The following is a 15,496-nucleotide window of genomic DNA, read 5'->3' as shown; positions in this document are numbered from 1 at the left end:
TGAGAGCATCATGAGTGCTTTAATACTTAATCTACTGTGTTACACACCTTGATTGCAAAAATACCATCACTTACCATTTTGGGTAAGTGAATATAGAGAAAAATGTGCCACTGTAGCTTAGAAATTCTTAGAAATAAGAATTTCTTTACGTGACACTTGGAATGTAGGACTAATAGATGTGTTACAAGGGGTCTCATATTAGACTTCTACCTTTAAATGAATTCACACTTTTGAAAAGTAAAAGCCAATTTTGCATGCTCAATACTTAAAAATCAATGATAAGATAATACGAGGGGATATTTTTTAATGAGAGAAAAAAGCTAATTCTACATTAGGTATCTTTGGTTTTAAAAAGTAATGTATTAAATAGGAAAAAGAGAAGAAATTAAATCTGATTCCCAGGGAACACTAACAATTCCTCGTGAAAATATCCTTTAAAGTCAAACATTTCAGAAGGCATATATGGGAAATGAGAAATTTAAATGACTGTACATATATATACAGTTTATGTATAATAGCCTACATTCATATTTTGACCTCCATTCCTATGTTCAGCACAGCAATGGATAAGAATTTCAGAAACTTTAGAAAGTAAATATATAGTCTTTGTTTTTAAGGAGTTTAAATAAAATTAAGAAAAAAGTGTGTTGTAGTAAGAATAAAAGACAGGAATAGGCTAATAATGTTGAACTTTAAAAAAATGTTTAGTATGTCCATTTGCAAAGTACATGATTTCAGTTGGTTGGTTTGCCCGATATTTGCATGGTCATTTTGTACTGTACTCTGCAACTCAAAAGATACAAGGTATCACAACGTTACCAGTACATACATATACATGAGTGCTGACACTTCTTTTGCATTGGGCTTTATAATTGACAAATACTTTTCCCAACATTCTCTACCAAGTAGACAGCCAGTTCTGATCATCCCCATTATCCAAATTTTAAAATGTATGTTTATGTATATGAAGTTATCAAGTTAAATATTCATAAATTTTATTTACATCACAATATTCAAGCTTAAAACAATGGAACATTTGTAAATGAGAATGTAATTTGTGACCCCAAAATGTAGCAGAAAGGGTGGACCTACACTGGTTGAAGAGGTCCCAGTCCCGACTCCTGATACAGCTTAACAAAAGGAAGCCTTAGGAGTTTGAGGAATAGCTTGACAAACTTTTGATTTAAATTATATGAACAGTGAATGCATAAATATGAATTTTTCACTTTAGGATCTTTATCCTTTAATCTCCTTTTCTCCTGGATATCAAAAGATCAGATTCCCTAAGCTTATGTGCCACTGTGGAAGGACCAACTCCTAATGTCATCAGTTCTCTGGGAGGAGAGGAATGCAGCAGCATAGAAGTTGCTTCTTTACTCAATCTTTGGGCCAAGATATTTCCCTCTAAAATTCCTTTCCACTTTAAATCAGTAGTCAGTAGCAACAGGTTGCTTGTTTTAACTTGACAAACGGATAGGGAGATAGATTGATAGGTTTTTACCTTTAAAAAGGAAATTCTATGTATAACATATATTGGGATGTGTGTGTTAACATTCAAAAATTCATGCATGGATTTATCAGCCAATTTGAAGGAGATGACTTCCAGAATCCAGAGGAAAGGGTATATCTGGTACCCTTGGGTAGGTGCATAATGAAGCAAGAACAGTAGCTTCAGTTTGACATTACCCCAGCATTGGTTGGAGCCTTCGTTTTAATCAACGTTTTATTCCTCACAACACAATTTGGCCTCTAGGTGTAGGGGGTGACCCTTCTTTTAGGAAACTCCTTCATGTTATTCCCGTGTTTGCTTTTGCCAGGAGCAAAAAACCCAAAATTAGTCCATATACATTTAGCCTATTCCTTTTAACCAGAAGACACCTAATGTTGCTGTTCAGGCACTTGAAAGCTTATATAGGATATATGTTAAGCCCCAGTAAACAATTCGCCGCGCTGCCAGTGATAATTCCCCTTAACTTAGGAGATGGTACTTTACCCTTAAGGTGTTTTGCTGCTCTTTATGATGAAAGAAAACACTTAAGTTGGGTCTGAAAATGTCTATTATGACAGATGAGCCAATTAAACATACCACAGACTAAACTATGCCTAGTGCATAAAGGTTGTTGATTAAAACAATCCAGAAACACACGCCTGTCTCCAAACTGGCATTTCAGCAACATGTTGACTCCTGGGTAGTATAATCTATCTCAATCTCTAGCGGAAGCAATTGGGGCGCACAAAAAGACGTGGGGGACTACCTCCTGATCACATAAGGTAAAACTTAAACCGTGACCCGATTAGTTTAAGTGAAAAAGAACGGAAAGGCACAGCCCGAACACCAACTTTACAAGGTGAGCTCTTCCCAGAAAACACCTCTCCCGGCCCAGGGCAGCAAGCCCCGCCCCGGGCAGCAAGCCCCGCCTCCGACTCTGCAATTCCGGTCGAGCCTCTGAGGAGCTCCACCGCAGCACCGCGGAAGTTTCGTGTGTGCGCAGTAGGCTTGATTAGTGCCGCGTGGGAAAGGCGGGACTTCCCTACGTCTTGCGTCATCTCTAGTGCGACGCAATACGTCACTAGTGTGACTGGGAAAGTCAATTATAGCTGCCGGCGGACTCCCGCCATCTTTACGCCCGGGGTCGCCGGCGCATGCGCGTAGCGGCCTCGGTGAGCGGTACGCGCAGCTCTCCCGTGTCGTCCGCGTGTTGGATACAGTCGTGTGCAGAGATGCTGTGCCGGCTGAGCGTTAGGTGGCTGCAGCCGCGGTCTGCCCTGCAGCTCCGGGGCTTGGGCCCACCGGTCGTACCGGCCCCCACCGGCGGCGCCAAGCCCTCCGCTCTGCCATTGTGGGCGGTGGCATCAGTCTCTGCAGTTGGCCCGAGCGGCGCGGGTGGCTGGTATGAAGCCCTGGCTACGTCGGCGCCGGTGCAGGGCGCCGAGGACGTACTGCTGTTTGCGCACACCGCCTCGGGCCTGCCCTGGTGGGGCAGCATTCTTCTCACCACCGTGGCCCTGCGCGGCGCAGTCACGCTGCCCCTGGCCGCCTACCAGCACTACATCCTGGCCAAGGTGAGGGGCGCCGAGCCGCGCGTGGACGCGCTTCCGTGGTGAGGACTGGTCGACGTCTACCCGGGGCTTAAGGTCCCCAGGTACCCCCGGAGTGCTTAGTGTTAGTCATCAGTACCAGTAAGGCAGTGAGCTACTTTACAAAAAGGAATTAACACAGGGCAGAAGTAAATGCAAGTTTTGGTGGCTCTGTGACTGTCACAGGGTATATTAAAGATTCTTAATAGACTTCTGTTTCCTCAGTTGACATTACTGGGAAATCCAGGAATTGAAACATTAAAGTGCAGAGTGTAGTTCTTATATAATCCTTATAATAACCCTGTGAAGTAGGTGCTGATATACATTTTATATATGAGAGAACAGGACTTTAGAGGTTAAATAATTTGTCCAAGATCATACTGATGTACAAGCTGGAGTTTGAATTTGGTTGCAACTGAGGAAATGTTAAATTAACATCCTATACGCAGACTTAGGGTTTCTTGACATGACCAGTAAACCACATTTTTAAATGAGCTGAGGGAATAGAGAGTGAAATTATGAATGGTTATGAATAAAGATCTTTTATGTTCTCATAACAAAGCCTACTTTTTCTTTAGCTAGGTGGAAAATTTGCAGCCAGAAATAAAAAGCATTGCAAGGCACCTTAACCAAGACGTTGCAGTTCGTGCAAATCAGTTGGGGTGGTCCAAAAGAGCTGCCAGGTAAGCTAATTCTGTGCATATAACACCATGAAAATATATATACATATATATAATGTATAAGTGATTTTTATTATAGATTTTGGTATTCTGTAGCTTTAGCAGCAAAGTAGTTCTTTTTTCTCTTTAATATTTTAATAAGTTTATGTGGCATGGTAGTTTTATATACTGGACCGGAAGCAAAAAAAATAGGGAAACAAGAAGAGAGAGTTCCTTGTCCTTAAGGGACTTCAGGCTACTGAAAAAGACAGACATGTAATCAAATAATGACTGAACTAAGTACTGTACAAAAGATTATGTACAAGGAGTTGGGTCATCACGGAAAGTCAGGAAAGGCTTCACAGGATGAAGATACTGTGACAGTTGTTGGGATTTTTGTCAACAAATGATACAGGTTATTTACAAACTTGACCTTTTGATAACATACAGCAGGTAGTAGCCCAAAGGAATGGGGAGGTAGAAAGTATGAATGACATGGTAAAAGCAACTGGATAGACAAGGTGTTGTCATTCTGCTCTGGTTACCCTATGTAGTTGTCTGCCTGGGCTCTTAGAAAGCCCTTGCCCAAGGGTGCTCGACCATGGCACAGTTCTATGCCTACAGTCATGCACTATGAACTTCTAAGTCCACCTCCTTCTATCGGCCTAAGCTAGTTCTGCTTAGTCAGTTTCCCAAATTCTGATCCTTACTTGACTGTGACAAAGTGTTCACCAGTTCACAGCAATGAGAAAAATAAGGTTTTTTTAGTATGAATATGTAAAATATATATAGCTTTCCATATATTTTTATCTATATAGGTGTAAATTTGCCAACTATCTTCGGTATGAAATTGTGTCCCTCTTTATATAGAGTTAAAAAATAGGAAGTTGGTAAACCTATAGTTTTGAAGTTTTACTGATCAGGGAAGTCTGAGGACTACAGCTCTAGGCCAGAAGAACAAATCAGTAGCTGCTCACCTGGGTTATAAATGCAGCCTAGACAAGACTGTGGCACCTTGCTTATGTACACTGGCAGGATGATTGTCCAGACACATCCTTAGACAGATGAGTGGCTTTCTAGGAAGACATATCTGAGGTTTCCTGCATTTTCAATGGAGCTGGGTTTTGAAGCGTGACAGCGAAGTTGTCAGGTGAACAGCCAGGAAACTGGGCAGTCCACACAGATGATATAATAACTTCCAAAGGCATGCTGATGTGGAAGTCTGATTTGTTGGATGACCCCAGTCATTCAAGGGGCCAGAATATACAGGTGTCTAAAGAAGAGTAACAGGAAATAAAGTTGGAAAAGCAGGCAGAGGCTGAATTACAAAGAGCCTGCAATGTCTCCGTATACTGTCTTAATTCAGTACATTATAATTAGATTAAATTCAGCAAACCTATTGAAAACCAACCTTGTACAAAACATGCTGTGAGAGATTTAAAGATGAAGACCCAATACCATAGTACAGAAAGTGGGACTTAACAGAAATAACTAATATGGTTAATAGAGAAACAGAGTAAGAAAGCCTTTATGAAAGAGTTGATTGAAGAGTGAAAACCATTTTGACGGGCCAAGAGCATACACAGTACAGAACCACATTGCAAGGTATGTTCGGGGATCAAGTGATTGAGCTTGGCTGGAGTGGAGAGATGTGAGTAAAATGGGCTTTCACCTCTAGTATTTGTGATTTAAATTGTGGTCATACCATGTTAGTAGTGAAATTTCCCTCAAAGCCTAGTTTGCCAGAGATCACCAGAATCAAAGACTGTAGTCTGACAGTGTCAGATTTATCAAATTGTTAATGTAATTTGCGTACATTGTTAAAGAACTTCGAGTAAAAGGCTTTATTTGTCTTTTGTTTAGGCAGCCCTGTGGTATAGCTTACAACAACCAAAAATCCTGCATAAATCCTTTAGCCAGTAACCACAGCACGGGTGTGTTTGTGCTGTGGGGATGAAACACTGCTAGTAGTCAAATGACATTTTCTCCTTTCCCTTCTTCCCTCTTCCCTCAAACTAGGCTCACTTATCTAAAGACTATGCGGAGGCTTGTTTCAGAGCTGTATGTTCGGGATAACTGCCACCCTTTCAAAGCCACTGTGTTGGTCTGGATTCAGCTTCCAATGTGGATATTCGTGTCTGTTGCTCTCCGGAATTTCAGCACAGGGGCAACACATTCAGAAGGTAGTTATCATTGAAGTCTGTTTCCCCCAGTGTAAACATTAATTAAGAAAGGTTATAAACTAAAGGGCTTGTTTTTTACTTTCATTTAAAGGCATTTCTAACCAGAAAGTAATCTAAATAGACTTGAAAGAAAGTCTAATTTTTTTAATTTTTTAAATTTAAGTCTGAAAAGATTACTGCTACATATCTTTATTGTCTCTCCATCTATTTACTACAGAAAGCTTCTTGCCTCTTTCTCAGTACAGGAAGAACCAGCTTATGTTGTGGAGTGAAAATAACCTGAATAAAAAGTGCAAATCTTTAGTGTGAGGAACACCTTATTGCAATTACTTCCCTCTGCTATTTTAGAAATTCTTCTGTTTTACTTATAAAAATGTTTCAGCAGGTTTTTCTGTTCAGGAGCAGTTAGCTACTGGTGGGGTCCTGTGGTTTCCTGACCTCACTGCCCTGGATTCCACTTGGATTCTGCCTGTCTCCATTGGTGTCATCAACTTATTAATAGTGGAGGTCAGTGGTTTTAAATGAGATTCGCTTGCCATTTAAATCATTGGGGTTTTTGTTGCTGTTCTGACCTCAAATGTAAACGTATTTGAGTTGGTGGTGATAGCTCTGAGCTAAAATTGAGACTCCTTAGTTTTGGTCGCTGATCAGCTGTTGATAAATTGTCTTAGGCCAGTTCCTTAACATCTCTGGGGGTCAGAATGCTCATAATTAAAATAAGAGAGCTGAATTTGAACATTTCCAAAATGTCTTTTAGCTTTAAAATTATATGATTCTAATACATACAATTTTGTGATTTGCTTTTTGGTAAAGACAACAATTAAAATGCCTAATGAATCTGGTTTTCTTCCCTCAATATATTGATGTTTTGTGTATATGTTTAATATGTCAGTTTGTAGGTGGTCAGTACCTGACTGCCATTTTTAAGTTACACAACCTTAGAAAAGCCATAGAACTTCTTTATAAGATGGAGTGGAGAAACATACATATAAAATATGACCCCTATTCCATAAAGAACTGTTCTCAGCCTCTGAGTAGAACATAGACTCTTTGAGCTAGAAGAAACCTTAGAAAAGACCTAACTCAGTTGAGATTTTACAGACCTCATATCCACAGCTCTCTGTTTGGGAAATCTAATACACCCCTTATTTTTTAAGACGAGAAAAGTGAGGATGATACTCTGAGGTCTTGCGTGAAGTTTTCCTGAGGAAAGACTCTATGTGTAGTCTAAGTGTGTTAGCCTAAGAGCATCTACCACAGTGCTGTTAACGTGGTTGGTAATTAGTGAATATTTCTTAGAAAGAAAGAATCGATAACACAGGGTCACAGTGAATAATGTCAGTCCTCTAGTCTTTCTTTTATTCCATCTAAAGACCCAGCATGCATAAGTTTAATAAAAGCCTGTTCTTACTTAACATTCACCATGTGCCAGGCACTACTGTAAGCAATGTACATGAATTAACTCATTTAATTCTTAAAATAATCCTGTGATGTCAGTGCTACTATTATCCCCATTTTAAGGTGCAGAAGGTAAGGCACAGAAAGGTTGAGTAACTTGTGCAAGGTCACATAACCACTGAATGCAGGGCTGCCTTGTGAATCTAGGTAGTTTGAGTGTAGAATCTGTGCTCGTAATCATTAAGTTATGCTGCCTCTTAAATAAGTAATTCATAAACCATAACTGCCTTTCCTAGCCTTGGTTCTTTTCTGTACTCCACGTAGCCAGATCACAAACCTTTGAGATACCTGTTAAGTTCCTTCTTTATGCCAGGTCCTGTGTTTAGGTGCTAAAAAACAAGGACAGTGATTCATACATAATACCTATCTTGAAGGGACTTCAGTTTTACAGACAATCTTTAAAAAACATTGACTTGTAAAAATTATGCTGTGATACTGTTTAGTATAGATGAATCTCTTTATTGCTGTTATTTAAAGTTCCATTTAAGAATTTTACATAAATTTATCAGTTGTATTTTAAATTTTTATTGCTTTTCATAAAATATAGGTAGAGGCCAGTCAAAAATCAGTTTGTATTTTAAAGCTTGTCTCATTTAATGTGCATTTCAATAATCAGCATATGTTATATATTCTACCCCTTCAGATTTTTGCTCTGCAAAAAGTTGGAATGTCTCGTTTCCAGACATATATTACGTACTTGGTTCGTGCAGTATCAGTGTTGATGATTCCAGTTGCAGCGACAGTACCTTCAGTGAGTAAGCACCAGTATTGCGTGAAGCATGTGCTAAATATAAATCTTCTGTTTCTAGCTTAGACTGGCTGGGATTCTGCCTCTTCTATTGAGCTTCCTCTGACTACTCAATCCCTTGCTGGTTTCTGGGTTTCTGTAGTAACGAATCTACTGTCTCTATCACCAAGTGACATCTGAATATTTCTTGGGGGATTGGTTAATCTTCCTTTACGTGAATGTGTCTTAACCCTCCTATTAAACCAAACTCCTTTTCCTCTTTTTTTTTTTTAATCTTGCAAAGTACCTGATGCAGTACTATGAACATAGTATTTGCTCTGTTTGATTAACTGCTATATTGAATTCCTTCTGTCTTCATAGACTGGTCCAAGGAATTTTAGCACTGAAAAAAGAAACAAAACTTTGTGCTAGGTTTGTATGGGTTCATATGTAATATTGTTTAATCTCATAACAGTTTTATGAGATACATATACTTGTCCCTATTTATATGTAATTAAACTTTTATAGAAATAGAAAAAGAAATGTTATATTTGCAGTTATTTCATATTCTTAGCCTTTTGCTTCCATGGATACTTTAGTGCTAAGATGGGTAAAGCTATGTCAGGTATAGAGCTGTCTTAGCTCTGAGCCAACACATAGACCATAAAGTAGTAGTCATTTGTTGCTGGTAGTTAGAGTTATGTCATTTATATAAAAGTACTTTTTAGGACTTGTCTTAGGGATCTGAAATAGTATGTTTTCATCGTAAAAAATGTGAAGTAAATGGTTTTTTTTAAGACATTTATTCTGCATCATGATCAGACTATTACATTTAGCAATCAATAGCATGGGTGCAAAAAAAAAAAAGTCACAGTGAAAACATTTGTTGGAATGCTTTACACTTTCCACAGAACAGAAACTGAAATAACCTGTTATACACTTAGTCACAAATACAGTCCTCGAGTTTTTTTGCCCATACACATGAATATTGTCTAAAACATGTCTTCTTTGCAGCATCTAGGCCCTGCTACCACTGTGCTTGGCTGAGTTCACAAATCTCTTGTACCCTGTAGCTTCCCTGTCACTTCTCTGGCTCTCCTCTCCTGCTAAGCTTTGTTTCCTGGCAGTAATTAAAACCTTCTGCCACTGCCATAGCTCCTGCTGCTGCTGGAACCACCATAGCCACCTTGGTTTTATCGTTTGACGAAGTATTGGCCTCCACCACCATAGAGGCGAGAACTTTTGCTTCCAAAGTTTCCTCCTTTCATCAGTCCAGAATTTGAAGATTGACTGTTGTAAATGCCAAAATCATTGTAGCTTCCGCCACCTCTGAAATTGCTTCCGTCATTACCAAATCTATTATAGCCATCCCCACTGCCACCATAGCCACCACCACCGTGGCTGCCACCAAAGACATCTCAACCACTGAAGTTTCCTCCACCACCAAAGTTGTCATTCCCACCCGCCACGACCACCACCTAAGTTTCCAGAACCACTTTGACCTCTTTGGCTGGATGAAGCACTAGCCATCTCTTGCTGAGATAGGGCTTTCCTTACTTCACAGTTGTGACCATTCACAGTGTGGTGTTTCTGAATGACAGTCTTGTCTGTGGGGTCATGGTCACCAAAGGTTACGAAAAGCAAAGTCTCGTTGCCGCTGCCTTGGTTAGTCATGGTTTCAATCACTTCAGTTTTCCCATACTGTTCAGAATAATCTCTTAGGTGATGTTCTTCAGTGTCTTCTTTAATGCCACCAACAAAAATCTTTTTCACAGTTAAGTGGGCACCAGGTCTTTGAGACTCTTCTCTTGAGATGGCCCTCTTTGGTTCCCCAACTCTCCCATCCACCTTGTGTGGCCTTGCCTTCATGGCCGCATCCACCTCCTCCACAGTGGCATACATGACAAACCCGAAGCCTCTGGAGCGCTTGATGTTTGGATCCCTCGTTACCACACAATCTGTGAGCGTTCCCCTTTGCTGAAAATGGCTCCCCAGGCTCTAATCGGTTGTTTCAAAGCTCAAAGTTCAAACCTCCAATGAAGAGCTTCTGCAGATGTTCGGGCTCTTTGGGAGACTCCGACTTAAACACATGATGGCAGTAGATGGGGGAGACTTCAACGACGCTTACTTGGCGGTGTCCATGGGCTCAATTAAATGTTAAATGTTTTTAAGCTGTCACTTAGACATAATACCATCATTAATCCTGTGTAAAATAAGTTTCCTTGTTTCTAAAATAGACACCGTAATGTCTGTGAGAATTAATGAAATGACAAGTGTCTATTATAGTACTTTTCATGTAATAATAATAATATTATAAAATACTCTGTAAAAACAGAACAATACAAACTCACTACATTTCTAAGGAGAAATAATACCTGTTATAACTGAGGAAACACCCAGATCAAGTGAAATAGGAGCAGTAGAGTTGTAGTGAGAGGTTGGATTCAAAGTGAGTAACAGATCTGAAAAACAGTGTCTGTTTTTTTTTAAGCTTTTTTTTTTTTTTTTTACTTATTTATTTTTGTCTGTGTTGGGTCTTTGTTGCTGTGGGCAGGCTTTCTCTAGTTGCAGAGAGTGGGGGCTACTCTTCGTTGCAATGCGCAGACTTCTCATGACTGCGGTGGCTTCTCCTGTTGCAGAGCATGGGCTGTAGGCGTGCGGGCTCAGTAGTTGTGGCTCGCGGGCTTAGTTGCTTCCCGGCATGTGGGATCTTCCTGGACCAGGGCTCGAACCCAGGTGCCCTGCACTGGCAGGTAGATTCTTAACCACTGCGCCACTAGGGAAGCCCTGAAAAACAGTGTCTTAAGTACCCAAAAATCCATTCTCTCAAATACGGGAAATTCTGAATTAGGTAATTCAGTGTAGAGCTGATGGAGCGTCCCTGTGAAGACTTGAGAAAGGCAGCCTGCTTCTCTCTCAGTGCTGCATCTTCCGCAGCCTGTAATGGTCTTGAAGGCCGCAGGACAGTCACGATGCCACTGGAGCTCGTTACCTTGCGAGAATAGTAAAAAGGTTCCTCAAGCACGGTCAGCCCCTTTCAGGACCCTGGCCAGGTGCCCCACCAAACACTGAGCTTCCATCTTAAATATGTGGCTGTACCTAACTGCAGCAGAGGTTGGGAAGCATAGTCTTCTTTTTCTTTTTTTTAAATGGCAGTATACCCAGCTGACAATTAGTATTTTTCTTACTAAGAAGGAAGAATGATACTTAGTAGGCAGTTTTTAGTCTGACGTAGTTGAGGCTCAGGATACTGTTCGCTTCGTGGATAAGTTTGATGATGATGGTAGTTAATATTTATTCAACATTAACATTGTACCAGGCCCTTTTTAAAATCATTGACATATATTAGTATACATATTTCTCCCAACAGTGCACTGAAGTAGGAGCTATTATAATCTCTCCTTTACTGCTGAGGAAACTGAGGCACAGAGAGGTTAAGTAACTCATCAAGGTTACTCATCTTTTAAGTGACAGAGTCTAACACACATCCAGGCAGTTTGGCTCTTTTAACTACTGTGCTAACCTGCCTTTAAGGATGTATTGCTTACTGCCCTTAAAAACTTGCTCTGGGGCTTCCCTGGTGGCGCAGTGGTTGAGAGTCCGCCTGCCGATGCAGGGGACACGGGTTTGTGCCCTGGTCCGGGAAGATCCCACATGCCGCGGAGCGGCTGGGTCCATGAGCCATGGCCGCTGAGCCTGCGCGTCTGGAGCCTGTGCTCCACAACGGGAGAGGCCACAACAGTGAGAGGCCCGTGTACCGCAAAAAAAAAAAAAAAAAATTGCTCTGGAACAAATGCAAGTGCTTAATATGGGCGACACACTGTGCTTACCTCACAGCATGTCTTAGAGGTTGGTACAGTTCTGTCCCCGTTTTATAGAAGAGAAAACTGAAACAAGAAAAATAATGTACCCAAAGTTAGATAAATAGATTTCAAACTCAGGCAGTTTGACTCCAGGACCTGGATTCAACCACCACATGGTCTTGCCTCTGGGGACTGATTACCTTCTGATGCCAAAGAAAGGTTTGGGAAAGATGTATGTAGGTATGTATGGGAATGTTTTGAGAGGCCGCAGAACTTAGTCTTTGACCTAAATAGTCAATCTGAATGGTAGTAAAAAAGAAAGTTGAAGATAATGCTGAGACTCTTTGTCTCAGGAAAAGGCAAAGATAATGCAGTCCTGACTACACTTAGAAACTGGTTGGTGGGAAACATTTGGAAGATAGGTGACTGTATATAGGTCTAGGGGGGCTAAGTTTGCCATGATAAATGGCTGTGCCCCCAGTAGCATACCTTCAATGTAGCAGCCTATCAAGACTCTTGGTGGGGAAAAAGTATGCTTAACTGCCAGAGATGGAGGTGAGATCTCTCTTGGACCTCTGCTTGGGAGCTGTTCTCTGTCATCCACTTTCTGTCATGAATACCTCTCCTTTTTGTTTCTTTTTGCTTTTGAGTCTTCCTTTCAACTTTCTTACCTACCTATCTGATCTGTCACACATATCTAATAGCTACTGAAAGTCTTGGTCAGTCCTGGTGTACTTAAACATTTACAGAGATTGTAATTTTTTTTTTATTGCCTACCTATTTCTAGACCTTGGTGTCCTTGGAAAATGGAGAGATGCTAACTTTCATGTCCTTTCTTCTCTTTACAGTCGATTGTTCTCTACTGGTTATGCTCCAGCCTCATGGGCCTTTCACAGAACTTGCTGCTGCGTTCTCCTAGATTTCGCCAACTTTGTCGAATACCGTTGACCAAGTCAGATTCAGACACTCCTTATAAAGACCTCTTTGCTGCCTTTTACGCCAAGTTCATTTCAAGGAAATGACATACTTTCTAGTAATTTTGAAACAATTACAAGTTTCACTGTTAATGTATTTAGAAGATTTAGAAATTCAGATATGGTCTAATTTGCTTTTTAAAATCATGAGCTCTGTGAAGTACTGTGGATTAAGATATAATCCAGATATATTTGACAGTACTTAAAATCTTTTAAGTGCTAAAAATGTAGTATGTTCAGTTATATAAAAGTGGGATCAAAGTGTCAGGCCCTGTTTATAAAATTACAACTTGCGAGAGGTGCTAGAACTTCGGAGAACAGGACTAGAGAAGTTTTATAAAATAAAAGAATCCAGTGAAGTGATTTTTAAAATTTTGGGGGTGTGGAGGATCATAGACCCGGTTGATCATTTAATAAAGCCATGGTTTTCTCTTCAGAAAAGTCCTGGAACTCACAACATGGAGGCCTTTATTGACCCCCCCTTCTGGTAATTCCTGGCTAATAAGTATTATTCTAATGGAACATACATTGATGATGAGTTAATGTGTGATTTTGAAATGAAAAGGACTTGAGATACATGCAGTGGAGTAGTCCACGCATGTAAGAAAGTACCTAATAGGGTAGGTAGTGTTGCTTCTCAACCTTGCTCTGAAGGAATACAAAAATTGTACATTTCCTTTCTCTGTAATTTAAGGAGTCTGGAATACAGAGCATAGAACTAAGTACTGCTAGAGCCCAAAGTAGAAAATCTTAAACTAATCATATAGAATATGAAGGAACCCAATATCTCTGATAATCCTTTAAAAAAGTGAAAAACTGGTACTAGGGTCAAGGTTATGCTAATTGGGAGACTCCTTTAGACCTGTACACCTTGGTATGATAATGCATAACATTAAATTGGTCTGAGGATCTTATATATTACAAAATTCATAATTTCATAGCTTGGAAAAAAGGATCAAAGTAAATTTTAAAAGCTCAAAAGATCAGGACAGTATTTAGCAAGTTTTAAAAATAATGACTGAATACATGAAGATACATTAGTTACACTATTACTAGAAATTAAATAGTAGGTGAAGAATCATCTCATTCAGCCAGAGAGCATGCATATGAACATTGTGTATTCAGTCACTAGAGAATGTAGGTAGATCACATAATTGTGAAATAAGCTTGTTGTGCAGAATTCTGGAGACAGAGCTGTTTGAGTCTTTCCTGTCATCTCAAAGTACAGTAGACCTTTCTGTCTTCCTAGCCCCAAAGCCATAACCATAAAGAGCTTCAAACTGTCAGCAGCTAGAATCCCATCAAACAGCTGAACCAGACTTCATTAGATAAGGACTAACATAGCCACAGAGAGGGAATGATTCTGTGACTCTTGAACATATTAACTTGACTGTAGTCATTTGTGGAATACAGTTTCAAAGTAAAAAGGACTATTAGAAAACTTTGAACTTTATTTGGTAATTGTATTGCTCTTGTTAACATTGCATTGCTGTTTTGGAACTCTCATTGTCAGGTAAAATATATAATGATGTTTACTGGTATATTTGTTTTCTGTGGATGCTGTTAACAAAATCTTTATGCTGCTTATGCACCAGGAGGAAGATGCTATTGAATGTATTTGATATTATAAGCTATATCTCTTTCAAATTTTTCTTTTAAGAGAGAGATTTAGGGATTGCCCCTGAGGTCCTAGAAAAGAGGGTCCTCCCCACAGTTCTCCACAGGTATACTCAGAAAGCCTAGCCTTCATATCTGTTTCACCTAAGACCTTCCACAATCTCAGTTTAAGAACTGATGAAATAAAATTCATGTTTTACGGCAAGATGAGAAAAGTTTAAACATAAATTTTTTCTTTGTCCCTTTGGGCCTCCTCCCTCCCCTTTAGCAGGTATTGTGCATCTGTATTAACCAGAGCTCTTTAGGAGATGACATTCCTTAATCTCGTTAAGGGACACTGACTCTTAGGAGTTAACCTTCCTTCTTGTAAGGGACCATGATGACTCATGACCCACTGTTTGCTTTGTACCTGTAGGTCTGGATTGTGTAAACTGTTAATAATACATCGTATGACATAAACCGTTTGTCTCAAAAACGTACATAACTGTGCTTTGACCCCTAATTGGCTGAACAGTCCCCAGAGCTTTCTGAAAGTCTACCTCTCAGATTATAATCCTCAAATTGGCTTGAAACTTTTGCATTTTTTTCTTAAACTGTTAATGAATTTTTCTATTGACAGGGTTGTACATAAAAGCACTTTGATCCTGGTTGATTCCTGTCCATAGGAACCACAAGGCCTGGCAGTTACCACAAAAAAAAGAAAAAAAATACCAGCTGAGGAATGGCAGCAGAAGAGATTAAACCAAGAAAGCACTTTTACACAGAAGCCTTGCCTAGTTCTTAGAGCAGTAACTTTTGCTTTGCTGTAACTTGAACATGAGAGAGATCCGACACAACTGTCCCAAAGGAATATGTAACAAGAGAACCCTGTTCCCTTGTATTCTCACTGACTACCTTCTTGACTGCCCAGTTTTTACGTAAGTTTTGCAAGATAGTCTTACCTTTAATTGCCTAGGCCTACACTGCTGATTTTCTTCTGTAAAATGAGGACTTCTGG

General features: G+C 39.9%; 1 protein-coding gene and 1 pseudogene across 3 annotated transcripts; one reads left to right on the top strand and one right to left on the bottom strand.

Annotated features, from left to right (window-relative positions):
- The first annotated feature begins 2,642 nt into the window (after nucleotides 1-2,642).
- Nucleotides 2,643-15,198, top strand: COX18 (cytochrome c oxidase assembly factor COX18). 3 transcript variants are annotated; one of them, XR_003004399.1, is made up of 7 exons: nucleotides 2,643-3,063; nucleotides 3,661-3,761; nucleotides 5,757-5,920; nucleotides 6,303-6,427; nucleotides 8,022-8,129; nucleotides 12,757-13,369; nucleotides 15,119-15,198. XR_003004399.1 is itself a non-coding variant. In XM_024754145.1 (6 exons), the coding sequence occupies exons 1-6, from the start codon at nucleotides 2,644-2,646 to the stop codon at nucleotides 12,928-12,930; spliced, it is 1,089 nt and encodes a 362-aa protein (XP_024609913.1). In that variant the 5' UTR covers nucleotide 2,643; the 3' UTR covers nucleotides 12,931-14,415. The 3 variants fall into 3 exon arrangements, 2 of the variants coding, with proteins under 2 accessions (XP_024609913.1, XP_024609912.1); XM_024754145.1 differs by lacking the exon at nucleotides 15,119-15,198 and having other exon boundaries at nucleotides 6,306-6,427; nucleotides 12,757-14,415; XM_024754144.1 differs by lacking the exon at nucleotides 15,119-15,198 and having other exon boundaries at nucleotides 12,757-14,415.
- Nucleotides 8,775-12,736, bottom strand: LOC112405610 (heterogeneous nuclear ribonucleoprotein A1-like; annotated as a pseudogene).
- Nucleotides 15,199-15,496: the final 298 nt, after the last annotated feature.

The sequence above is a fragment of the Neophocaena asiaeorientalis genome, unplaced genomic scaffold (assembly GCF_003031525.2).
Source record: "Neophocaena asiaeorientalis asiaeorientalis breed wild unplaced genomic scaffold, Neophocaena_asiaeorientalis_V1.1 scaffold148, whole genome shotgun sequence".
In the NCBI taxonomy this organism is placed as follows: domain Eukaryota; kingdom Metazoa; phylum Chordata; class Mammalia; order Artiodactyla; family Phocoenidae; genus Neophocaena; species Neophocaena asiaeorientalis.
Note: the sequence above shows the minus strand (reverse complement) of the source record. Positions and strands in the feature narration are given on the sequence as shown.

Excerpts from the sequence above, each read along its gene's own strand:
- COX18 (XM_024754144.1), top strand. The coding sequence starts at position 2,644 with ATGCGCGTAGCGGCCTCGGTGAGCGGTACGCGCAGCTCTCCCGTGTCG. Across the intron at positions 3,762-5,756 it reads TGGTCCAAAAGAGCTGCCAG|GCTCACTTATCTAAAGACTA; the intron begins GTAAGCTAATTC and ends CCCTCAAACTAG. Across the intron at positions 8,130-12,756 it reads TTGCAGCGACAGTACCTTCA|TCGATTGTTCTCTACTGGTT; the intron begins GTGAGTAAGCAC and ends TTCTCTTTACAG.